This window comes from Sceloporus undulatus, chromosome 3, assembly GCF_019175285.1.
Source record: "Sceloporus undulatus isolate JIND9_A2432 ecotype Alabama chromosome 3, SceUnd_v1.1, whole genome shotgun sequence".
Classification (NCBI taxonomy): Eukaryota; Metazoa; Chordata; class Lepidosauria; order Squamata; family Phrynosomatidae; genus Sceloporus; species Sceloporus undulatus.
Genome location: NC_056524.1, coordinates 111,871,741 through 111,898,668, shown reverse-complemented (window position 1 = coordinate 111,898,668; position 26,928 = coordinate 111,871,741). Strand labels below are relative to the sequence as shown.

The following is a 26,928-nucleotide window of genomic DNA, read 5'->3' as shown; positions in this document are numbered from 1 at the left end:
TAAAAAGTAGTCTTATACGCCAGAAAATACAGTATGTGTTTTCCGATGGTCTTGGGTGACCCCTGTGAAAGGGTCTTTCAACTCCCAAAGGGGTCGTGACCCACAGGTTGAGAACTGCTGATAAAAGGTATATATGAAACATAAATGAATTTCATGTTTAGACTTGGCTCCTATCTCTAAGATATCTCATTATGTATATACAATTATTCCAAAATCTGAAAAACTCCCAAATTCTTCTGGTTCCAACATTGGAGCCCTGATGGCACAGTGGTTAAATGCCCGTATTGAAGCCAGTATTGCAGCCATAAGGTTGTGAGTTCAATCTTTGTGCTCCAGGGTTGACTCAGCCTTGCATCCTTTCGTTGGTCTCTAAAATGAGTACCCAGCTTGCTGGAGGCAGTTAGCTTACATGTAAACCACTTGAAAGACTACTTAGTTCAGTGTGAAGTGGTATAGAAATCTAAATGCTGTTGCTATTACTATTGCTATTGCAAATCAGTTAAGGGATACTAATCTTTTATAGACACTGTAGAGAATTTTCTAAGGGATACTTTTACAAATTGTCACAATAGGAAGGTGAACTACATACACTCATTTGTTGTTGCTGTTTAAAATACATCTCTGGAGGAGGCTGGACTAGATAAGCTGTTTCAACAAGAGAAGCCTGTAGGTCTGGCATTGGCTCCCATTCAAATGATTGCATTGCATTAAAAGCTAGAAGTGTCTGTCAGACCTCCAGGGCACCAAGGGCTATTGATACATCTTGCATTTCTGTTGCTATATCTCTCAACACAACCCACATGCTTTATGTTCACATGTTTATGTTAAACATTTATGTTTATGTTAAAAGGACGGTACATAGTAACCTGTCTATTTCCACCTCTTGTTTTCCTTGCTGTCAGGGCTACCGCAGGCATGCCCATTAGGAGGCCTCCAGTTAGTAGCTCTCTTGAGCTGTTGTTCCCACGATGGTTTAAACCGGTTAGTGATTCCAAATGATCTGATTTAAACCAACATGGTTTCCACATAATTCAAATCCCTGAAGCAATTCAGAATGGGGGCATGATTTTTACCCATTTAACCTGCGTCAAAAAGATGCTGGTAAAATGGAGTGTTGTTTGGGCTGAATCAATTTATTTGGAAATAAATCGATTCAGCTCAAGTGGGAACCAGGCGGAATCGAATCGGATTTGAATCCACCCTGGTTCCCACTTGCAGCGGCTTTCCCTGCCATACCTCTGTGCTCTGTCCTCCTGGCCTGCCTCCCTCCTTCTACCCCGGCCTCTCCTCCGCCCCCGGTATGGCCAGGAGGATGGAGGGCGGAGAAGCCGCTGCTGTCACTTCCTGCACCAATTCTTGAAACTGGCACAAACATAGTGGGAAGTACTGTGTTTGCTGAACCAGTTTCAGGAATCGGTGCAGGAAGTGAATCAGGAGGTAAGTGGGAATGAGGCCAGAGTCTCTTCCTAGACTGCAGGGAGAGAGAGATGAAGTGGAGAAGAGGGTCTTCCTCAGATCCCTTTCCTTATGTACAGCTGTGAACCACTGTCTTGGTTGGTCCAAAGCTATTGCCCTGGCCCAGAGGTGGCCACAAGCAGTTATGTAGGTCTGTTGCTAGCACACAGCTGGGAGCCTATTTTTGTTTTTTGTTTTTTTCCTAAGGTTTCAAACCCACTGTCAGAAACCCTGGCTCTCTGGCAAGAACATGTATATCATGGCAGCCCTATAACCTTGTTTTCTGGGCATTTAGAAATCTGATAATGTTATAAAATGAGTGAAAAGCAGAAAGGAGTGAGGAGCATGCTACTCAACCTAATGTCATGCTTGTGATCTAGGCCCTCATTCTGGATATCCACATATACAACATAGATGTCTGTAGAATAGAAGCATATGTATATTGTATAGAATTAGAGCTCTATGCTCTGAGGATTCTGGTTTTCATGGAAACTAATGTACATATGTGTATAGACCTCACTTCTCCAGACCTTTTTGCAATATGTTCATCACAGGTGTCACACACATAACCATTGTGACCTTACTCTTCATATACTTTTTTTTTAAAAAAATCTACATAAAAACAACATACATTGATTTGAAACATATACACATACACATACATAACAATATTTTCTCATTATTGTCATCATTTCCTTTTGTCTTTTCTGATTTGACTTCCTTTCATTCTTCTCTTCTATACAAAGTGCTTTTAACCTAATCCCTTGTCATCTCAGTCCTTTAGTTTTGTCCATTCTCCCCCCCCCCCCAATCCCGCCTTCTAACGTTTATCTAGTAATGGATCAGTATTCTTGGCTTTTCCACCCTTATTCTGTTTCAGTCTACTTTTATTGTTCATTTACAAGTTTTCTGATTGATTGAAATTTTATTTATATACCGCCGTTCCTATGATCACGGCGGTTTACAAAACAAAATGAAAATACGATACAGTACAGATTACAGATATAATACAATACAGATCACAGATTAAAAATCAAAATCCCGCCTTCCCTTACGATACAACTCCACTCTCCTACCGCTATATCTCCCCTTGCCCTACACTACTCCAAGTTAATATTATCCAATGTTTTAATGCCCAAATGGGGATTTGTTGACTAAAATTCACACTATGCTGATCAAATAGTAGGTCATATATTGTTGTCACAAAACTGTGTGCAAATGATCTCTTGTGTTAGTCTATACTTTGGCAAATAAAAGGCATTGTCCTGTGTATGTACTGTGTGCTCTAATTTCAGAGATGTGAGGTTGCTGGGAAATAAGATATTTTTATTTCTAGATTATACCTTCAGGTGTTTCTGTAAGAGAACAGTATTAGAGGAGTTTTTCATTATCGTAGAGTGTGATATGCAAGAGTTTATGACAGCTATCTGCTGGTAGGTGGAGACTAAAATAAATCTTGATGGGTGGTGACCAGTGATTATTGTTATGTATCATGACTGATAGGGCATAATTGCCATTGAAATGTGATGGAAAAATCTGGAATAGGCAAAACAAGCTCCTTCTATGGTCCGGTCACCTTCTGTGACAATGGCATTGCAGCAGACTGAGTTGACACTACACATCTAACTGAACTGAAACATAGTAGCTTATATTGCTTCAATTAATGTGCATGCTATCATAATTTATTGTCTCCCGGGGGTCGAACTGGCCTTTAGAAACCTTTTTAGTCACCATTACAAGATGAGTAATGGCAAACTGGAGCTGCATGCCCTAGCACATACAGAGATACTTCTAGAGCAAAGACAGGCAACTTCTGTAAGTCCAAAGGCCATTTTCTCCTTCCCAAGTACAATTTGCCTTCAGAATGCAGTCTTGCTCAGGGCTTTCTGTTTTTTCGTTGCCACAAAGCCCTTTTTGATAAACAGGTAATAGTAGTTAATCACTTCCACTTTATAAGAAAGGCCTTTTTCTTACTTCAAAAGAACAAATTTTGCCCTCACGTAGGGTTATTGTGGTGTAATTTGCTATTTGGAGGATTTCCCTAGCTTTTGGGGCGATCCAGGAAATCTTGGGATGTTGGGGAATGCAACTAATACTATAACCTTTCAGTTTGTCTTTGATTTATGGTGATAGCTTCTCCTGTGCTAGACTCTAAAGTGTAGATAAGAGAGGGTGAAATGGCTGTCATTGACAGCTCTTCTTTTCAAGTCTTTTTGAGAAAGGAGGAAGGCCAAAACCCCAGACAGCTGGCAGGCAGGTGTTTGCCAGGGTCCACATGTCATAAAACATGCACATTCATGCCAGAGGCTATTAAAAATTAGGCCTTTCTTCAGAAAGTATCACTTTTGTATAGCTGAAATGCCAAGTTTTTTCTACCATGTTAAATCAACAAAGTGATTTAATATAACCACACCAAGAATGGTTATAGTAATCTGAAGAAAATAAGGTAATACATTTCTTCTTGTATTCTGCCCATATCATCCATGTAGACTGAAACAAATGACATGGTCAGCTATTCTGATTAAGTATAGTTATGATGGAATGGAATGCCTCAGCTGTCAGCTGTGAACGTATTATATACCTAGCTGTGCAATAAATTTATGAAGTCTGTTATGCCATTCCAAAGGAACTAGATTCTAATTTAAGAATTGTGTGCATGTAGCTTCATTCACAAAGCATACCTCGTGGGAGAAAAATCTTGACAAGCAATTACTTATGTTTTGATTCCTTCCAGGGTTGCTGTTCCTTGTAACAAGTAAATTTATGGAAATACAGAATTCTAAAAATAAAGCAAGCTGCTTTTCTTTCTTTTCTTTTCTTTTTTTTTTTTTTAAAAAAGAAATCAGTGCTCTTAGAAAATATGACTTAACAAAGTGATATGGGTTAGTTGCAGGGCCAGAATGGTACGTTAAAATCTGATCCATAGACTTAACATGTCTGGATCAAAATTTCATCTCTGCCATAAACATGTCAGGTGGGCTTAGAAAAGCCACATACAGTACTGTATGGTGCAGACAATCAAATCTCAGCTAATGAATCAAGATACAGTATGGTTGAACGTTTTGCTAATTTACACAGCCTCTTTGCTCCTCCATTCCCAACACACCTGAATGCCATGCAGAAGTCTTCAGTTAACAATTCCATTGGTTTATTTAGGATTAGTAGAGGTTTAGAGCTATCTTAGAAAACACATTACTTGAAAGAAGGAAAGAAGCATCAGTGATGATAGCTGTATATATACTTAAGAGGATGGTGAACCTATCAGCTGTTTAGGAATGAAGACTGAAAGATTCAAGGTTCATATGACCTTTCTGACAGCAAACATTTTCTATTTTTCCTTTTCTTTCTCTCCCCCCGCCCCCAGCCATTTTTTTTATATTATGTCCATCTCATAAAGTTCATTATTTTAACTTTTGTCACTATCATTACACAGGAGTAAGGTTCCATATTAGCAAGTGGGGAGATTAGATTGTACTGTAATATAGGAGAGATGATGATTATTCATATTCCTAAAAATACTGTTATGAACTATAGATCATAACTGGGTGATTTGGCCTCTAACCAGCTTCTACTGGTCTTTGTCGTATGTTCCACCTAGAGTTGGGGGTCAGACCATGCATGAAAGTGACAGACCTGTGTGTCTGGATGTGATGTCAAATACCTCCAGAGTAGAGGACCTCTGCGATAAAGCAGAGTTAAGATGCTTGCCTCCATCTTTTTCACCTAGTGAGCACATCAAGTCAGGGAAAATCTTACTGGGGAAAATGCTGAGCTTCTTCCTTCCAATAAACCGACTGTATTTTTAAAGATGTTCCCTCTGTAGTACAGGGGTTTTGTCAATCATGTCTAAGAGCTCTGTGGTTGCCAGAACTTTGCACAGTAATGGAATGAAGAACATGTTCATGTTTGCTCCTTGTGCCATTGTACTTTCAGTAGTTTTGAAGTGTGATAGAGTTTCTTGGATTGACAATTGACGGATGAAACGGTGCTACATTGCATTTGAAGCTGTATGTGAATAATTCTTGCAACTGTATGTACAATGTGGCCTTAGTTTCTTGTTAAACACTTTTATATCAGCTAATTAAAGAGTTTCCCAACTGCTGGCACTCCACCAGTTGTGACAGGGAGGAGTCAAGTAGGAAGGCAGCGGTTATGTTTTTGTCTCATTGGACAAATGTCCAGACATTCCAGAAAGGAGTTGGTATCCTTTTCAGGAATCTAGCTTCACCCAGAAAGCTTTATATTGGTACAGAAATGTTTATAAGTGAAATCTGGTCTTAACGTAGTTTCTGAACCAAACTGGTATTCAGTAGAGTGTCTCAGTTTGTTGCTAGTGTGGGCAATTTCCTACATATGAATGTACACTTGCCAAGTCCCTCATTCTTCTAACAGTATTCTGGAAAAGGCCTGATTTGCTAATGGTTCCAAAATTTGTGGAGTGATAGAAGTTGTTTCAGTGTTTTCTGAGCTTGTTAAAATGTCTTCTTTAATCAAATATTTTGTGTGCCTTCCAGTTATTTCTGACTTACGGTGACTGAGAGTGTATGACTTGCCCAAGGTCACCCAGTGAGTTTCCATGGCTGAGCGAGGAATTGAACTCTGGTTTTTAGGGGTGTAGTCCAATGCACAAACACTGCACCACACTGGCTGTCTAATCAGATATCTAATCAGATGTTAGAGGGATATAAACCTATAAACTTAGTTGTAGTTGATGGACTCCAATTTAAGGTGTGATTGGGGGTTTTGTTTTGTTGTGATTTTTTTTTTTATTTATTTATTTATTTATTTTGTTTTGTTGTGATTTTGTTTTTTAAATTAAGCACATTGTACTGTAGTAATTTTAGTAGTGGACTTGCCATTGAGAAATTCAAATTCTCAGTGTTGCATGAAATTCACTGGCCCCGTATCTCATACCTTGATATAACTCTCAGAGTTATAAGAATAAAGTGGTAAGGTAAAATCACTTTATTGTTAAAATCTAAAAGCCGTCACAATTTGATACTGGTCCAGCCAGTAGATACAAAAGCAATATAAAAAGATCAAGACACAGAATTTCTGGAAAAAATGCAAATAAACAAAATAATAATAATAAAATAATCCCATCAATAAGATACACTAATGCAACAATAGTGATAAAAACATATGGCAAATGAGACTTCTAATCCTCACTCCCATCTTGAGAACTAAGTCTGATATATACAGATATAAGGCCAGATTTGCAGACTTAGACATTGAAGTTAGTAAGAATAAAGTGGATGGGAGGACCACCATATATTATAACCATCAACTCGTTAGATAAAAGGCAGGGTAAATTCATGCATTTTTACTCCTTCAACTAAAAAATGGAGACAATCCTTTTCTTAAAAAAAAAAAGAAAATAAGAATTATCTCAACTACTTTAGTATAGATTAGGAGGTACTGCACTATTTCATGAGTCCAGCAGGCTTCAGGGAAATGGTAACAAAATGCTAAAATTTAGGAAATGGTGGGCTGGTGGTTAAAATACCTTAGAACAATATATTATATGTGAGATAGTTTTGAAAAAAGAACAACAATTGGTTGATGCCTGTTAATCTTTTTAAGATCAGATCGCTTGTCCCATGCTTCCAGCTCAAGGCTGTCACTTTCTAGGGTGATCTGTTTCTCCACTGTCTTGTTCCTAGGGATCCTTTGAACCAATGTAGTGTGGAAACAGTAGTTTTGGAAATCACCCGTGCCATTTCAACACAATTCCCATAGTGTCTTGGCCCTGAGGAACACTAGGAAGTAGGCATTGATGAGGTAGAGCACTCAAGAAAAAGCTAGCTTATGGCTGGAAGTATGGTGGGTGTCTACCTCTTTCTATGGCATTGATGCCTTGAGTGCAGCTAGTGGCCAGGGTGCCCCTTGTCCTTTGCTGCTGCTCTTCTCCTTACATAGGGAGGTCTTTGATATCTCCTTCACAAGCAGTGGTACTATCAATTTGCTCAAAATAGTTTGTTTCATTAATGCAGGGGTAGGCAACCTGCGGCCCGTGGGCCGGATGCGGCCCAGCAAGGTCTTGGGACCGGCCCCAGCCCGGTCCTGCCGCTGATTGCCGCCGGGGCCTTTGGCCTCTCGCGTGAGGGTGTGGGGCCTTTGGCCTATCAGGAGGAGACGGGCAAAGGGGGACAAGCGGCAGGCAAGGGGGTCAAGCAGCGGGCAAGGGGGGCTATTGTCTATAGAAACCTCTGAAACATGCATTTATATTAACCTTTTTTTTAAAAATCAGCAATTTTTTTTGCGTGTCCTCCATTTTTAATAAAAAAAGTGTCCTCCATTTGAAATTTTGTCCTACATTTGTCCCGGTTTATTTATTTATTTATTTATTTATTACAAATTTATTTAATTATTTATTTTTTGGCTTCGGCCCCCCAGTTGTCTGAGGGACAGCAACCCGGCCCCCGGCTCAGAAAGGTTGCCTATGCCTGCATTAATGGTTTAAAGCTATAGGATTATGGCCATGCTTTACATTGCTACAGTACACCATGATTTTTTATCAGAACAAAGTCAGCTGCTTAGAACTCTTTACTTCTGTTGGGTAGTTGTGTCTGATATTTTTTCCTTCAATAAAAAAGTTATAAAGAAAGATGCATGAGGTCCACATGTCAAGTGAGAATTTCCAAGTGAGTTTCTGATACTTGAACAAAAGCAACAATCTAGTGGGATGATAGGAGAGCAAGTTTTATTTGTAGGAACGTTTTGTAGACTTTCATTTAATGAATTGGGCTCCAGCCCATGAAAGTTTGTTCTAAATTTAATAAAACAAGGTAAAACAGATCTTAAGTGAGTCTGTTGAAGATTATATGGTAGGCTTCACCACACTTTTAAATCCCTCATTAAATGTAACTAATCATTTGTAGTATTCATTTATAATTGAACTAAGCATATCTTCTCTGAGTCTTAAAACAGTACAACACTTCCCATTAGGGATTGGGGGCATGCAGTTCTCTAGATGGTGGGCTGAAACTCCCATCACCCATAGCTGACATAATCAACTGTGAGGGCTGATGGGAGTTGCAGTTGAACAACATCTTGAGGTGAACACATTCTCAATCCTGCTTTATATAAATAACATCTTCATTTTACAACTGTAGTACGTTTACCTTACAATAAAGAAATACTACTGTTGGGTCTGAACAGATTGCTCTTTTCCCCCCCTGTTTTTCTTCTGGCAGGATATAATTTCAGTTCACTATCATCTGATCCCATCACCAATAAAAAGTAAGAATGGCAGCAAAGAAAAAGAGAAAGATGCAGACAAAGAGAAAGATGCAAAGGAGGAATTTATTGAAGCTTTACGAGACCTGAAGATTCAGTGGATGACGAAGTACGTTTCTCTGTTTCTCCTAATTTTAAATCCCATCCTTCAAAGGACTGATATATTAATACAATTTTCCCACTGCCTCTCACCCAGAATCTGCTCATTCAGCATATGCATTGACACTATATCTCTTATAGGCTTGATACCAGTGACATGTATAATGAATTGAAAGAGGCTTTCGCTAATCATCTCCCCTTGTATGTTGCACGACTTCATCAGTTGGACTCTGAAAAGGTATGATCCATTTCTTTTAAAAGACCTTAAGAATACTCAGTAGTCAATTTCTGCCTTTTAATCTAGTGCTCTGGGCAGTTTAGAATTATGAGTTGGGAAGCCTGATACTTTGTTTAGGATATCAGTACATACCCAGTTTAATTATTTGTGGGCAAAAACCCCCAAAAAACCCAAATCAAAAAAATTGGAGGATGATTTGATGACATATTTTCTCCAAAGTGATTTTATTGAATCTTGAAAGAGGTAAAAGCCATAAATCATAACCCTAGTTAGGCATTCTGAATGTAGGCTGGATAAACATATGGTGGAAGAGAAGCATCATAGGCCTGTGTTTACATTTCTTTCTTTTAGTGAGCAATATTCTGAAGAGGACAGTCTCTTCTATGTGTGAAAAATCAAGATTCTCCCATCATGTATGGAGTCTTTCATGGATGAGGAATGGGCTTTTATTATCCTAAATTAAGATCAACAGAGCTTTCTGAAGACTCCTAGGAATTGTGGCCCAACATATTTGGAGGTGCCAGATGGGGCAGGGGAAGGCTGATTTATACATCATTCTGTATTAAGAGTGCCTGCTAACTTGTCACCTGACATAGGAAATCATAGTAGTAGCCAGTTGTTAATTAGGGCTCTATACGATAGCATATAGGCTTATATGGTATCCAGTGCATAGTTTAATAACTGCTTCAGGTGTCATCATTTTCATTTTTTTTTTCCTATTTCAAAGCATGGCTTTTGGCTACCATATGGCAACAGAGCCTGTGTTTTTCACACCTTCCTATTTCTTCCGTTTGCTCTCAACTCAATATACTTACTGCCTCATGTTTTAAGAATCCAACCCAGATTTCCTTTATTAAAAACTGATTTAAAAATTCTTTCAGTGACTCAGTGATCTGTGATTTCACTGGTGTGGGTAGTTTTTCCACTGGGACAGGTTGCAAGGACTGAATGCATGCTTACTACAGTCAGTTTTGTCACCTAGTGGCTATTGTCCTAGTGACAAGCTTGATCGTACTAAGGACCGTTACAGACAGGCATAAAGTACGGACTGGGTCCGTATTAGGGTTAGAAAGGGGCGTCACTTCCGGATGCCCCTAACCCTAATACGGACCGAGTCCGTACAAAATGGCGGCACCCGTTCCACACGGGGGCTGCCATCTTTACATAGCGGACGCGCTGCGTCCACACGTCGCGCGGTGCATATGATGCTGTGAGTGCGCCATTGGCACCTCGCGGCATATCCGTACCATGGAAAGAAGCGCCATTTTGGGGCTTCTTTTTGCTCCATGAGGGAGCTGTGCGGTTTGGCTGCTGCGGCTCCCTCACGGAGCAACCGGCAGCGGCGCGAGACTGCCCCTTCTGGGCGGTCTGTAAAGCGCCATAGTTTGGCTCATCTTTGGACAATAGATCCACATTCTGCCTCCAAGCCTGTGTTTAGGCTGGTGTAACCTGTCAGAACTTACAAACCCTGGATGTGGCCTTCATTCACCTTCAGTGACTTCCAGACCATAAATCAGATGCTATCCTTCACATGTCAAGATAGGTAATATTCACTGCTGCTCAAGTCTTTTGGAAGCTAAGATAGATACTTCCACAAGTGTCCCTCCTTTTATAATAAATTAAATAATAATTTGCTTCTCTTTTGTGACAGCCCAAAATCACATTAACTACTGAAAAGCCAGACCTGATGTTCATTCTTCAATAATGTGGGACAGGAGTTCTGGCCTTGGGTTATATGTCTGTTACCGAAACACTGTCAAAGACAACTGAATGCATATATTAGCCTACTGAATTGAAATAACAGCTTCGTTTGTTTGTTTCATCCAGGAACGAATGAAAAGACTGAATGAAGTTATTGAGGCTGCCAATACAGTTATCTCACATATAGATCAAACAGCCCTTGCAATTTATCTTGCTATGAAGACTGATCCCAGGCCAGATGCTGCTACTATAAAAAAGTACCTAACCAGTAAATACTTTTTTTCTTGCATCTTATTTCTGCAACTTTCCTAAGGTGGTTCCTTCTTGAAGGTTAATAATTCAAGTTATAGTCATGATATGATAGTATTCAGCTTTGTGTTGTTTCATGGCCACTGTATATAAATGCATTCACATTCACAAACATTTTCAATTCATGCATTGATTCAAAGCTTTTGTCCTATATTGGAGGCTGAAATGGATAACACTGGGATTTTTCATTAAAAATTGGTGAAAAGTTAAAAATGTGAGCTTAGCATAATTCTCTCAACACTCAAGCTTTCTTTCATAAAAACATTAAACTTATATCATTTTGGACTAATGCATTGTAATCATTTTCAGATGTTAGGGCTTTTGCAAATGTGCTCACATTTGCAGTGAATTGAAATAAATAATTGAAAAAAATGTACATGCACATTCATTATGGGTTGGATTCAGTGGCACCAGTTCCCTACTTTCCTCACCTCCTGTTTGCAAAAAATATTAGGGGACATTCCTGCTTTGTGTCCCCTCAAAATTTAACTCCAGAGGACTTTGAAACCCTCAAATAAATGTGTGGGCAGTACAGAGGGCTTCCAGGAAGTGGTAGAGGTGGGCAATGGTAAAACCCCATTGCAGTGGGACTTTCAGCTGATAGAACTGATTTTCAAACTTTGGTTTTCGGGGTATTTTTACTTCAGCTCCCAGAGGTATCAGCCAGCTTGGCCAACAGTCAAGAAGCTTGGGAGCTGAAGTCCAAAACATCTGGAGGATCAAAGTTTGGGAACAACTGTATTAGAAGACAGCAGTTTTGCTCTCTGACCTCAAAGCCTACTCTAGATGTTTGCTTCCTGAAGAAATTTTCAGATGGTATGGATGGATGGTGGCAGGGCTGGGGGAGCAGGATACATTGCATTGAAGTACTTGTTCTAGCACAATATTTGGCTATAACCTGATAATTTTCAGCTCACTGTTGAGAACCTCTTAGAAAAGCTGCAGTTTGTCACTGTAAATGCAGTGATCTTGTTGTTTATTTCCCACTTAGCGAGATGGAAAAGCAAAAATCTACACTAGTAGATGCTCTCTGTCGGAAAGGAAGTGCATTGGCAGACCAGCTTCTGCAGGTGCAGAGCCAAGAAGGGGCTGTATCAAGTGATGCTGAATGTAAGGATGACAGCCAGGAGAGTAGTCTTAATGCTCTTATGGAGACTTTCTGGGAAACGACGAAGTGGACTGACCTGTCTGACCTCAAGGTATTTGGGGTTGGGAGGAATGTTAAAGTTTATTGAAATTGAAGAGAGAGCTTCAACCTGATTTTTACCTGGTTTCAACTGGGGGGGGGGGGGGGGGGGGAGGTGATGATGTTTTTGTTGTTTGTCCTACTATTTCTATCTTGCCTTTTCCCCAGTTCACAACTCAAAACAGCTTACAGCAAATTAAAAAACATATTGTTAAAAATTCACAAAATAGAAAAGGTAAAAACAGGTGATGTGATGAAAAAGTTAAAACAAGATGAAAACATACGTAATTAAACATGCATATGCATGTACACCAGCATAATAACCAGCAAGATCCGGTGCCATATTTAGGTGAGACGGTTGAAACAGAAAAGTTTCTTTCTATAATAATAAAGGGAGGGTGCCAGTCTAACTTCTCTGGAAAGGGAGTTCCAGAGCCTAGTGTCCACCACTGAAAAGGCACCACGTGTTGTAGTCAGTTATTAACAAATTGGCTGACTTTCTATAGTCAGTTCATTAATTTATTGGCAGCACCTAAACTTAACTTGCTAAAAAATCTTTCATTCTCACCTTTTTTACCGATTTGGAATATGATGTGTTCTTTATTTGTTTCTGTGTCTGGAAGTGATAATGATGCAATTGTGCTTAAGCACCAATCTGCAAATAAAAATGTAGATTATGAATCCTGGCATAGCATTTAGCAATTTGAAACATACTGAGTGGTTTGGTCACCCCCTGAGCAATCTACTTTACCTTGTTCTATTATCTGAAGTACTAGTTTTTGCCAATTTTTCATATTTCTGATGTAGATAATACAAAAACGTACAATCCAGTATGCAATATTAATAATGTATTTATAATCTGAAGTGCCTAAAGAATACAGGAGTTAACCTTACAGTTTTAAACATTCATGAGGAATCTGAACAATGGGCAGCTTTTTTGTCTGTCATCAGCATATTGTTTCTCCATTTTTTGCAAAGCACAGTTTGCATGTCCTACTGTGATTCAGCTTATCACCAAACAGCACAAAAATTGCTTCCCTTCTCTTGTCTTGTCTTGTATTGTTTTTCAGAGCAGGGACCTGTCCTTTTAGTCTCTGTACAGTACATCTCATTGTGATGACTGCTATTTGCCTTCAAGTCATTTCTGACTGATGGCGACCCTAAGATGAATCTGTCATGGGGTTTTCTCAGCAGGTTTCTTCATAGGGGGTTGCTGTTGCCATCTTGCAAGGCTGAGAGTGTGACTTCCCAAGGTCACTCAGTGGGTTTACATAGCCAAGCTGGGATTCGAACCCAGGTCTCTAGGATCATAGTCCAATGCTCCAACCAATTGATTATGATGATGATAATAATAAGTCTATGAAAGTAATTTTGTAAAATATTTAGAATCATACTGCTGAGAGGAGTCCAGTACTAACACTTTCTTCAGTGGTATTATTGAATGATCAGCATAGTGTTACAGCAACAACTCTCAACAACACACAGCATCCCCACTGTGAAAGAAGTTCTGTGCTTGTAGTTCTTGTACTGCTTCTGCCAAGTCTAAAAAAAATTAGGCAGGTAAGCGTTGCAGCCTTAAGAAGAACATTCATAAACTGAATCCTTTCTTTTCCACCTTGTGCAGGTTTTACCATTTGCCTATAAGCATGCACTGGTAAATAAAATGTATGGCAGAGGTCTCAAATTTGCAACAAAACTTGCAGAAGAGAAACCCACCAAAGAAAACTTGAAGAATTGTATACAGGTAGGTAGTCATTGTTACACATTCCAGGAACAATGCTGTGTGCAGATTTCAGTAACATGTTAGGGACTTCAAAACTACATTTCACATATTTGTATAGGACCACCAAAGCTACAGTGAATCAGATGTATATGCTTATTTCTTGCTTATACTGTTGATTAGAATTCCACTTTTTAGTGGATCTTGACTTAATAGCACAAGTTGTTAAAATGAAAGAATCTAATTTTTGCCAATAACTTTTATTGTTTTGTTTTTTTAGTTAATGAAGTTACTTGGATGGACTCACTGTGTATCTTTCACTGAAAATTGGCTTCCTGTCATGTATCCACCTGATTATTGTGTGTTTTGAAATACCTGCTGTCGTATAAATTTGAGATGTTGTTACACTGACTGGATATAAAAATGTGATCTTACTGGAATGCATGTTTTCATCCATTATTGAATGTTTTGATTGTGTGTATTAATCGGAGGAGATGGGATTACAATACGTGCGTGCTAGATTGGCTCCTGTCATCAGGGTGTCTCAATAGATTGACACGCAGTTCCCCAGGGTAGTCCCTGGTGATCCAAGAAATGAAATGAAAATCTACGAACAAAACCGTTGTATAACATCACATTGCTGGCAATGGGTGTTTTGGAATGGCCAGCACCAAGCATTAGGAAATGGAAGTGGGAAAACGTCTTGCATGTGTATGTGGTTCCTAACTGTTTGTAATTTTAACCACAAGCCTGTATAAGCTGTTCTTTTTACAATAAGCAGGATTTTAATGTGTTTAACCATAAGTTTTCAATTGTATATGAAGGCCTTAAGAATGAAGCTACATCAAAAGTAGCTAAAACCTTATTTATTAGACTTAACATTAATGGAACTTAATTACCAGTACCACTTGCAAGAGTTTACATTTTGAATTTTTTAAAAAAAATAATAATAAAAGTTTCACACTCTCACTGCAAATGTATTCTGAATTGCTGGTGCAAAGGTGCTCTTCAATATCTTCAACTTGGAGATACTCTCAATTATCCATGCGATACAGAGTATCAGGGTAAACTGATACATGTATAAAGTGTTAGACAGTAAACACTTAATCAGGTATTGTAAAACTTATACATACATGTTAATAATGTTTGAAAAAATGTAAAACTGCAGAATAAATGTGCAAATTTCAGTATCAAAAATCTGAGCACTCAGTGGTTTAATTTTGTTAAAATAATAAAGCAAGTAACAAAGCTGAGACCTGTCCTACTTTCTCAAGAGTACATAAAGGAGGCATTAACTTTTACTGTTAAATTTTGAGAAAATTGAGAGGAAACCATTAGTTGCATATGTGACTTCATGGAGGCCAAATAAAAATGTTATATTTGTAGCAGTGTAGAAATTACGTTGGTGAAAGAATTTAGTTCATATGCCATTTGTGGAGTAGTCGGCGGTTCAATAATAGCTTGAGGGCTTTTTAAAAAAAGTAGTTAGAACATATTATATAGATGGTCACAGATCTGCCATACTGTGCTTTGTATGCACATTCATGCACTTGAGTAAAAATTTCCTTATGCCTAATCAGCTCTGTTTGCAGGCTGATTGTTTTATTCTGAAAAAAAAAAATACAGGTTCTCCATGATCATGAATGAGTTTACCCATTTAACCCTGTTGGAGGATTTCACACATTCATGACACAGTCTGAAATTATGTGTTAGTATCTTGACTAATTACCTTATAGCCCCTTGATGTTAATAGGGTGGGTTTCTTTATTGTCATGGGAACTCACTGTAGAATTAAAAATAGTAATCTCCCTTCTGTTTCTAGGAGCAGGGTGTGGCTAGAGCAACAGCAGTGGGGTGAAAGATTTCATGCCCTATAATTTTATGAGAAAATGGGAGGAGGGTGCTAATAGAATGTGGTTATCATTGTATTAGTTAAGAAGAGGCACATGCCTGTGTGATCGTCTGGCTAAAAGACTGCATGAGCGATGGGTTGGATGAGTATTGGCCGGTAGAATCTGCTCATTGGACACCTGTTGCACACCTGATTTTGGGGAAAGTTTTAATGTTCTTCATCCCCTCATTCCTTGAAGAGGGGAAGTTTACCACAAGGTTACAGTGTTCCAGATCTTAACAAAACAGAGACTGTTAATGTCTAAAATGACCACTCAATCAAAACTTTTAGGCTGCTACTCGTTCAGGATTCTGACACTCTTCCAGATCTTAATTTTCTCGAATTGTACCTTTGAACAATTTGACGTTTGACTCTGGAAATTCTGCCAGTTGTGTGACATTAAATATATTGCTGACTTTGTCCAAAAAGTCATAATCTGTGCTGAATCTGAATTTGTTTGCCCATAACAAGACTGTCCCAGGCTGACACAAGTAGCCTATTGTCTCTAGAAGAGTATCCAAAGCTGTGTGGTGATACACAACATCTGTGGCCACAATGAAATCGTAACGATGAGTTGCTTTAGGGAAGTCTTCATTGAGATTCTCTCCCCAAACCAGCTTTCTTACTTCAGGCTTGTGAACATTCATATTCTGTGTGTTCTTTGAAATATTGTACTCCAGGTTTTGAAGTACCTCAGGCAAGTCAGTAGCAGTAACAAAAGCACCTGAAAGAGAACAAAAGAGCTTTTACTCTTTGTAGTCTGCCTTGATAAGAACATGGTGCTCTGTTTGGTTATCATTTCCATATTGCTGTCTTTACTCTAATTAGTAGATGCTTAGGGTCTCTGCCCATTGCAGATGGAAGCAGCCTCTTGTAAGAGTTATTCTTTAAATTAAACTATTGTAGGATAAAATTATGCTAAGTGTTCTCTGATTTAATTTAGAATAGTAATTCACTTATTTTTTTAAAAAAAATTCATGTTCTTTTAAGGCAAAATACTGCAAGCCTGGGCAGCTGGCATTTTTGTGTCTGTGTAAACCTATATTGGCTTCAGTGTTGGATTAGAACTCTGAGACCAGGATTTGAATCCCTGCTCAGCCATGGATACCCAAATGAGTTGCTAACTTTGGGCAAGGTATACAAATTATACCTTGGGCAAATTATATATGTGGTGCCTCAAGTAGTTAAGATGCTGACTATGTTGATTACAAGATCGACAGGTTGGCAGTTTGAGGCCCGGGTGCCACATGATGGGGTGAGCTCCCATCATTAGTCCCAGCTTCAGCCAACCTAGTGGTTCAAAGCATGTAAATGCAAGTAGATAAATAGGTACCACTCCAGTGGGAAGTTAAACAGCGTTCTGTGCTGTCATGCTGGCCACATGACCCACAAAGTAATCTTTGACAACGCTGGCTCTTCGGTTTAGTAACGGAGATGAGTACAGTCAATATGGTCGGACATGACTTGACAACCTTGTCAATGGGAAATACTTTTATCTTTATATTTTCTCAGCCTAAGAGGAAGGCAGTGATAATCTCTGAATAAATTGCCAAGAAAACCCAGTGATAGGGTTAACTTGAAGGCACAGAAGAAACAAAATAATCTTTTAAGTGGTTTTATTTAAGAAGAGTAAAATAGGTTCTTGTTTCAACAGCAACTTGAAGTTGACAAAGCTGCATGTATCTGGGAGTTCAAGGTCTCCTTTGGACTGCCCCATACTCACTCAGTGTAGTCACAGACAAATGAGATATCAAATTAAATCTCAGAACAAATAAGTTTTCAGGGGGGAAAATGTGTGTTTGTCCACCTAAGTCTGAATCAAACATTGTTGTCAAAATAGGGAATGGAGAGAGAAGCTAAACCAAATGTAGACTAATGTTTTGACTCCCCCTGATTATAAATCAGCAATCCTTAGCCATTGACTCAGCTGTTCAGAAGATATGTGATTCCCGCTAAGAAACTGAAAGGTTAGATGATGGCTAAACAATTATAGTAGCTGGCCAGAGCTGGAAGCAGACAGCACTGCCAAATGTTAAGAGTGAATGAATGTATATGGGATTGTATTGTATTGTATTGCCTTGAGTTCTGAGCATAGCTGAGAGTGTATACACATACACACAAATTACCAACCTAGTATACTCGCTACAATGGACACCAGACCTGTTCCAGCTCCAATTTCAAGTATCTTCTTATCTCTGAGGTTGATTTCTTGTTGATTTGATTCCAGGTACTGACACAAAGCAAGAGCCTAAAATAATCAATCAATAATGTTAAGATTTTAATTTATAATTAAACTTCCATATTGAGTTCTGATGAGACACATGGAACCTCATGCCCATTCTTTCTAATGTGCACACCTATTTGTACATTTTACGTTTGCATTTCCTATTGTTCCTATTTTTTTGGTTTTGTGCACTTTGGGCTGTTTACAGTTTAAAATAGGTGCATAAAGTTGTGCACACTTTTCCCCCTGAAACTGCCTCATATGGGTGGATGGTCAAGGTGAGGGGTGCAACAAGTTTCAACACATGAAAGTGTTACTTTCATCAAGCCTTTTGAATGCAACAGAAATCTCCATCCCAAGCTGTAGAATGTAAGAAAAGTCTAATTCATACCCATTTGGACCGATTTCTTCCTAGCAATCCTTTAAAAAAAACACACACCAGTTATCCAGGACTAACAGCTTATTCGTTTAAGCATGACTAGCTATTGCAACCCAAGAAATGTTCAAAAATCAAGATATTTAAAATGCATTTGTTTTCAGAAGGGGCGATCGGAAGTGCTTCACAAGAAAAAAAATACTTTGCCAAAACAGGACACACCAGAAAGCACTTTATTAATCTTGTTTTTCTGGTGCTGTTTGGCCCTAAAGATCTCGATTCCCGGGACTTACTTTTTTGTTTTATTTTGTTCTGTTCTGTGTTTTCCTGGCCAAAAAAGGGGATGAATTGCCTCTCCTTGTAGAACTCTTTTCATCTTTTGAATTGGGGGTGAGCAACTGCAAACACGGCAGAGGCCATTATTCCTTCCACAGCAGCACATTTCAGCACACATGAAGTGATGTGATGTCATTTCTGGCCACTATTTTGGCTAATTTCCAGGCAATTCTCTCCCCCCCTCCCCAATTTTGGGGAGATTTGTGAGGATAGGGGAGCAAACTGTTGTCTTTTTATGCAGTTTGGGGAGATTTTGGGGTGGTTTGTGATCTAAACAGCTGTATGTAGAAACAGCCCTGTTTGTGGAAAAAGGATCTGGCACTCTGAGCTTAATACATTTACTCTTCACACAGTCTTAAGAAAATGGCTGTTGTTGGATGAATTAAATTAACATTTCTTAGAAGAATGGGAAATCCTCAGACATATGGGTAGGGCATTAAATAGGTGAAAGAGAAATATTGTATTGCTGCTTCACTTACAATATGATGAGTATGTCATCTAACAGTAGGTAACACAATGCTACTCATATTAGTTAGGGATGTGCTGCTCCATGCCTAGCCTCAAAAGGGATAAGTAACTTGTTAGCACAAGGAGGCCTGAACAAACTTTTCTGTATTAATGCAATGTAGAAGAAGCTTTTGGAGAAATTGGGATATCCAGGGGCAGATGCACTCTAGGCACACTATTCAAATTTCAGCTTGTATGAAATGAGTTGCTGAGTTCACTCTGGAAAATACATATAGAAATGAAGCTGCCTTTTCAGTTTGCATGATCATCCTTGGATGTAGTTGAGGAGGGGCAGAATATGTGATGGTCAGTGCACAGAGTGTAGAGGGAAAGAGAAGAAGGGGATGGGGATCCTTGGCTCTGGCAAATGCCCCCAAATTATTTTAATGCTTTGAGTGAGAGGTCAACATGGCAATGACCATGAGGGGAAAGATATATGAAGATAAATTAATTGACAGAGCCAGTCTCTTTCCCGAGAAGAAATTAATCCTGATGGGATGGTTCACTTGGTTTCTCTGTTATCAAAAGGTACAGCCTATGCAGGCACATAACTTTTAAGAATTAAAGCTTATATTTCAATGACCAATGCAGCATATAATGCAAGATTCAAGCCCTCCAGATGATGTTGGACTGTAGCTCCTATCAACCCTAACTAACCTTGCCAAGGTGAGAAATATTGGCAGCATTATTCCAAAAACATCTGGATGTCAGGTATCCCCAGGCCTGCCATGGTGTAGCTATTGCCAAGAACCTGTTTAGCAACTATGTATGGTCCATAAAACATGATAAAGGCAGGCACCCCTACAGCAACTGTATATTTTTGTGGGATGTATGTGGGTGCAAAGAGTTCAGAGGATTAGATGAGAATAGACTGCACAAAATAACTCCTGGTTAGTTACTTACACCAGGCCATACTACGGCTCCGAGGCTTTCGATGGATTCATGAATGATGATCTGGTGGCCAGCGTAACAATAATGTTCTTTGTCAAAGTAATAAGAGGCCCTTGGAACCCATTTCTGCAATATTTGGAACACACGTGGCCCTGTAGGAGAGATGGTAAACAAGTCATCTAGTGAATGGAAGAATTCTTTAACTGTCAATGTTTTTTTAAAATGTGCCAAAAATAACTACATCAGAAATGCTTACTCAGAAGAGGGTCCCCTTCAATTCACTGAGGATTAACCCCAGGTAAGTGGATATCAGATTGTAGCAAAACGGTTATTTTTAAATAAATAGGATTAGGGAATTAACTTTGATTTAGCAATTCTATCCACAGTTGTCAGCATGCATTAGCTGAGATTCTAAATCCCATAAGGTTTTTACAAACAACTATTTAAAATATATAATTACCATGGTGAAAGGGGCTAAACGTTCCCACTTTACATCTTAATTCATGCAATTACAAATCAGCTTTTTAAACTTTTTTGGGGTGGGGTGTCAAGTCAGGCTACTTTAAAACAAATATTTTAGAATGAAGTTTGCAGGTGTGTCTGCAAAGGAATCCTGTAGCACCTTTGAGACTAACTGTGTGAAAGAAGTTGTAGCACAAGCTTTTGGAGATTTAGATCCAAAACACACAGCAGAAATAACCCAGTTTGAAGCGGCATTAATTGCCCTGGCTCAACGCTAGAGAATCCTAGGAACTGTAGTTTATTGTGGCACCAGAGCTGTCTGACAGAGAAGGCTAAATCTCTCATAAAACTACAGTTCCCAGAATTCCCTAGTATTGAGCCAAGGCAGGTAAAGTGTTCTCAAACTTGATTACTTTTGCAGTGTGTTTTAGAACTTTGTCTACCTCCTTGTGCATCTGAGGAAGTAAACCAAGTCTACGAAAGCATCTGCTACAACTTCTTTTGCACAGTTAGTCTCAAAGGTATTATAAAATCCCGTTGCACACTGACAATACAGACTAACACAGCTGTATCTCTGAATTATACCCCTTTGTAGACATATGTATACATGTTTCAAAGGGCTACCTGATTCAGATGCTAGAGAATAGTTGCTGTCCTCAAATTCAGGTTTATCTTCAAGCAGTTTTTCCTTTTCCATTATTCTTTGTGCTCGCTCAAGGATCAACTGGTGCTGTGTAGAAATCATACCAGGAATACTGTAGAAGGAACAATGAAACTATAAGGTGGTTCCCTGTGTATTTGAACAGCAGTCTATCATTCTTTTATCTGTTGTATGTCTTTGTTTACCCTTTGTGGAAAATACCAGGCAAGATCCAATGTCAGAATCCAAGAGAAGTAGGAAAGGCAATTTCTGATCATCACAACTACCATCTGCTGTCCACTGCAAATATATTCCAGATAAAGAGGAAGAAAGTTCCACTGGATTTAGACCACAGATGTTGAACGCCAGTGACAAAATGTCGATTGCCTCCAGGAGAAAAACAAACCATCTTGCGCTAAGACCTTTGCAGTGAAATCCTTTAGAGATGGTAAGTTCTGTTCATTTATTACACCCATATTTTTCTGTTTTTCTCAAAAGCCCTTTGTAAGCTCACAATGTTTTCTGTGAGCCACCTTGATTCCCAGTCTTGGGGAATGACATGATTGATTGATTGATAAAGATGAGTGATGTGTTTAAATTCATATGAGGTGGTCTGACCAATGCTGAAACCAACACTGAGATCTCTGACCATTATACTATGCTGCCAAATACGTGTTTTTGGAAAGTGTACCCTCTCTTTGATTATTATAATTGCACTCGATGTGCTTCTGGTGAGTAGATGGTTGCAGAAATAGCATTGGTCTGTGACCTGCTTTTGGACAGAGTATCCCTTTTCCATGCAGCTTCCCTGGGTGAGTCTTGTCTTGTCAACTGTACTAACAGTTTGATTGTAGATTTGTCTGCTCTATATGTATGTTTAAGTTTCTCTTTTATGTAATATAGACAGAAATTTAGGGTAGCTTCCAATATTATTTTCAATGACCAGTGATGAGGAAAATGTAGTTCTACACTATCAAGGCAGGAATTTTTTGAAGTAAAAAATCAAGGTGCAGAGCACACTCCACACCGTGGTGGGAATGTGTATGACCCTTCAATGTCCCATCAAAAGCAAAGCTGTTCCCAATCCCTAGCAGTTATTCCCTCCTGCCATTTTATAAGATTTTTCTTTGCATGCCTGTGTTTCACAGGAATATAATGGGAAACACAACACCTTCCTGTTTTTGTATTTCCAAACCACATGAATGACAATGTTTGTCAACAATTTAAGAGCAGGGTGTACACCAATGGTTGGAATCATGCCACACTTCAGATATTGCTGAACTCTTAAGTCCTAGCAGCAGCGATGATTGCTGGGAGTTGCAACCACACATTGCCACCTCAGCTACAAATATTAAAAATAAATTAAAGAGACCATTGAGAGCCATTATTACTTCTGTGGAGGGTGGTAAAGAAGTTAATAGTAGCCATATGGACACAATTTAGATCAGACACAATGTGGGAAGAGAGTTGATTCCCATCCATCCACCCACCTACCCATCTCTTCTCTCTGAAAAATACAGAACTTATGGGCAGGATAAGTAAGAACCTGTAGTCTGTAGGATTTGTATTCTAGAGAAATCTTCAGTTAACAGCAATGAGGAATTCTTCCCACCACTACCTTATTTTGCTCTAGACCGTAGCAGTATAAGAAAGGGTTAAATTTCTGTTACACCACTTGCTCTGAGTCCCATAATAATCATATTTGCCACATTTGTACAAGCTCTTCACAGTCCATTTATTCTCATCATCCTAAATAATTCAGTGTCATCAACAAACCTGCCCCCCTCATGACTCACTCCTAATACCAAGTTGTTCATTTAAAAAAGGTGTAAAAACACATTTGTTATGTGCCTTTAAGTTTTACCCTCAGTTTATCCATGGGTCAGATCAAAATCCATAATTTTGGCCCCAAAACCTGCCTTCAAGTTAAACATGAAGTCAACTTATAGTTGAGTATACGGTAAATCCATCCATCTGGCATGCGGTCTTCGTCTCTTTCTACTACCCTCAACCTTTCCCAGCATTAATGTCTCTTCTAATGAGTCATGCCTTGGCCAAAGTATGACAGCCTCAATTTGATCATCTTGGCTTCTAGGGATATTTACTGTTTGTCTTTTTGCTCAGCACTCTTCTCCAGCACCACATCTCAAATGATTTGATTTCCCTTTTTATCTACTTTTTTCACTGTCCAGTTCTCACAACCATACATAGTGATGGGGAATACCATGTCTTGGATGATTCTAACTTTAGTACTCAGTAGTATATCTTTGCTCTTTAATATCTTCTCTAGTTCTTTCCTCGCTGCAACTAGGGTACAGTGGGACCTCAGTATCCATGGACTTGCTATCCAAGGACAGGGGTTTACCTTTGCCTCCCTCTGAACATGAGTATGTGACTTATCTAAGACCATCCAGTGGGTTTCTGTGGCTCAGGGGGGAGTCAAACCCTGGTCTCCCAGTGGCCTAGTCCAGCACTCAAACCACAAGACCACACTAGCTCTCTACCTTTTACTACATTGTCTTAATTCCAATGAGCTCAAAGCGGTCCTCTCTGTTTTCACACCAATCCTATGAGGTAGGCTAAGCTAAAAGAGAACAATTGGCCCATGATAAGCCATAGAGTGCCATTGCGCAGTGAGGACATGATCATGGATTTTCCCAGGTCCCAGTCCATAACTCTAACCACACCTAAACTTGGCCAATTTTTTAAAAAGGAAAACACTATGTTGTGCACCAAGTTTCCTCTACCCATATTTTTTTTTGCAGAAACAAAGTTTTACTATTTACATAAGGAAGTCTATATTTAAAGTAACTCTTTACATTTCTAGAATATTTACATGATTCCAGGATACTGAGTGATGAACAAAAATTACAAAGGCCATCAAAGAATGATATCCAGTCACCTTGAATCTCATTCATACAGTGACCACTAGATGTCCTCAAAAGCTTATCTCACAACAAAAACTGGTCTTTTCTCATACGGCAAAGGACTATTTTTTTGCTACAAAAGACTGTGTAACAAATCTGTTCCTCTGGTATAAACACCCAAGCTGCTTCCATAATGCCTTACATTCCTTACTACTATAATCACTCCCCAGACTGGACAAAGAAAAGTTTTAATGTTTTGTTTTGTTTTATGAAGGATATTTTTCTTCTTTCGTTCTGCATTTTGCAAAGAGAAGTTTCTAATTTGTTCGAATTAATTGCATTCTGTTCAAGTGTAACCCACTGAAGAACTTCGCAGCAGAGACCTGAAGGCAAGAAGAGATAAGTTGTTCACTGATTCCAGGAACTGAAAAATATTTAGTCAAAACTGCCATGTATGTCAAGGATAAAAGGACAAGACAAGAAAGCATCCTCTCAGTTGCCCATGAACATTACACAGGAAAGAAAACACAAGGCAGATTGTGGGCACAATGTGCTGGGAAGTCCTTCTGGTAAGCCATGCTGAAATGATGAGGAGCTACAGAAGAGGACTTTCAAGGGGGTTGATACAGGCAGAGTGCCCAGGGCACCGTGCCCAAAACTCACCAGTCCTGAAATTCAGTCTCTCTTATTTATTTTTTCTTTTCCGTCATGTGCATGTGAACCCGTGAGCGCACTCAGCTTTTCTTTGCCCTTTGGACATTTTATATTTTCCTAGTCCTGGGCCCATTTTGATGAGAATCTTCCCTTTCCCCTCAATCTTTTTAGAGGACTCTCTCAGAAAAATCTCCCTTTGAATTTAAGATGACTGGCGGTGAGAGATTACGCTCCTGGTCTGCTTCCCATCTTGCTTGACCTAACAACCACCTGTTGTGCCCCTTTCCAAGATACATATTAAAAATAAACATGAAGTCTAAAATGCCCCATCACATCCCTTACGTCTCTCTCAGCTCATTCACTTGTCCCTTTGCTAGTGACCATGCCCCAAGAAAGGCTAGCATTATCATTTACCTGGAAAGCGAATCAATCCAGACTGCCAAGGAGCCAGATCCTAAGCCTGTGGGATTTCTGAGCAGCCAGCTTGGTGTCTTTTTATAGTGAAGGTGTGCTAGCAAATTTTAACTGTGGGATGGGAACAGGGAAAGAGGGGCGGGTTTCAAACCATTTAGGGATTTAAAGTGGAGGGGGGGAACCCTATCAAACTAGAGAGGGTTCTAGCTGAGATTCCCACGCTGCATGCAAATTAGTGAGAATAACTTAAATTACCTTAATTCTGATATTTTAAATTGAACAAGCAAATAAAAACTGTCTTGCAATTAAAAAAAGCACACCCTTAACTTGTAATGTGCGTACTAGAGGGGAATTTAAATCCATAGCAAAATTAACAGCCAGTAGCAGTGCAGTGAGAGCCAGCATACTGTAGTGGTTTGAGAATCAGACAACGACTTTGGAGACCAGGGTTCAAGTTCCCTTCAGCCATGAAAACTCACTGGGTGACCTTAGATGAGTCACACACTCTCAGCCCCAGAAAACCCTGTGATAAGTTCATCTTAGGGCAGCTGTAACATGAACGTATACAACAGCAACAGTGCAACAAACTCACATTATTGTAAATAGAGCTTGTATATTCCATCATACTATTTGCTGCTAATAGACTTACCTGCACAGATGTATAACTTTAAGTGTATGGAGGGAACAGACGTTTGTTTTTGGTTGTGCTTCAAAAACATTTCTATTTATGAGGCTATGAGTTTAAAAGTTTTTGTCACCAACCATTACTAGCTTCCAAGTTAAGTTTTTATATATTTATGGAGTTTACACTAGCAAGATCCCGTGGGCAAACGGGATTTAAACACAATTTAAAGCAACAAAAACCCAGACATGCCTGAGGTTTATCACATGACGTCGCAGTTAACGTGAAATAACGCGAAGTTAAACTGCAATTAAAGCGGAGAAAAATGGCAGCTTTTTACCTTCAGAACATCCCGAAAGTAAAAAGCTCCCACTTTTCTCCACTATAACTGCAGGTTAACTTCACATTATTTTGTTTTAGAAGCGACTCGGTATGATAAACCCCCTGAATTTGCAAGTTTTGTTTAAATTCAAATGTAATTTAAATCGTGTTTAACTCCTTTCTTCCTGCGGGATCTGGCTAGTGTGATGAACAACATAGAAGAGGCATGTGCCCATTTTCTGTGAAAATTGTTATGACACAGGCCAGCCTTCCATCTCCATTAGCTGATCTTTCATATTAACTCAGTTTTAAGAGGGATGTTTGGTCACATAGCCATGGAAGGACGCCCCAATGTTAGGAGATAGCTTGCCCAAATATGAGAATCTGGTAGACTTGGTTTGACAGCGTTAGCACACGTAGACAGGATAGACCCTTTGAGGCTGGAATCTGCATAATCCCTTCACATAGGAGTATGATGATGGGAAGGTGCCAAGTATCTGCTAGGAAAGTTGGAAATCAAAGTGCGCTACCATCTGGAGATGACACTTCTTTGTTTAAGATGCTTGCATTTATTCGCCTGTCATTTCCACATCTCTGGCCATTCTTTTTTCTGGAAAAATGCATTCAAAATTCCTGAGAAACTGCCCAAAGAGCCAGTTTACCTTATATAAAGCTGATTTGGCCATTCTAATTCAGTCTCCATTGAAACTAGGCAGGCAGTATGTTGAATTTCAGCTAGACTCCTCAGTATTGTTAGCCAACTCACTTCAAGGTAG

At 39.2% G+C, this 26,928-nt stretch overlaps 2 protein-coding genes across 4 annotated transcripts in view; one reads left to right on the top strand and one right to left on the bottom strand.

Moving 5' to 3' along the window:
- The window catches only part of TPP2 (tripeptidyl peptidase 2), a 57,412-nt gene extending 42,489 nt beyond the window's left edge, over positions 1–14,923 (top strand). For 2 of the 3 annotated variants that reach the window (XM_042457736.1, XM_042457735.1), the window contains 6 exons: positions 8,652–8,803; positions 8,935–9,031; positions 10,859–10,989; positions 12,033–12,240; positions 13,852–13,971; positions 14,228–14,923. In XM_042457736.1, the coding sequence (XP_042313670.1) occupies positions 8,652–8,803; positions 8,935–9,031; positions 10,859–10,989; positions 12,033–12,240; positions 13,852–13,971; positions 14,228–14,317 (798 nt within the window). In that variant the 3' untranslated portion in view covers positions 14,318–14,923. Of the gene's footprint in view, positions 1–8,651; positions 8,804–8,934; positions 9,032–10,858; positions 11,001–12,032; positions 12,241–13,851; positions 13,972–14,227 lie in introns of those variants that run through there. The other variant, XM_042457737.1, reaches the window with a different exon arrangement.
- Positions 14,794–25,327, bottom strand: METTL21C (methyltransferase 21C, AARS1 lysine). The gene is made up of 5 exons (XM_042457738.1): positions 25,210–25,327; positions 21,259–21,389; positions 20,185–20,324; positions 17,969–18,086; positions 14,794–16,562 (listed from the first exon to the last, which is right to left on the bottom strand). The coding sequence occupies exons 2-5, from the start codon at positions 21,377–21,379 to the stop codon at positions 16,168–16,170; spliced, it is 774 nt and encodes a 257-aa protein (XP_042313672.1). The 5' UTR covers positions 21,380–21,389; positions 25,210–25,327; the 3' UTR covers positions 14,794–16,167.
- Between the last annotated feature and the right edge of the window lie 1,601 nt (positions 25,328–26,928).

Bases quoted from the DNA above. Each gene is read 5' to 3' on its own strand.
- METTL21C (XM_042457738.1), bottom strand. From the start codon at position 21,379: ATGATTTCTACACAGCACCAGTTGATCCTTGAGCGAGCACAAAGAATA. The intron at 20,325-21,258 runs GTAGCCCTTTGA...TCTCTCCTACAG, and splicing joins TTCTCTAGCATCTGAATCAG to GGCCACGTGTGTTCCAAATA. The intron at 18,087-20,184 runs GTAAGTAACTAA...TGATTATTTTAG, and splicing joins GAGCCGTAGTATGGCCTGGT to GCTCTTGCTTTGTGTCAGTA.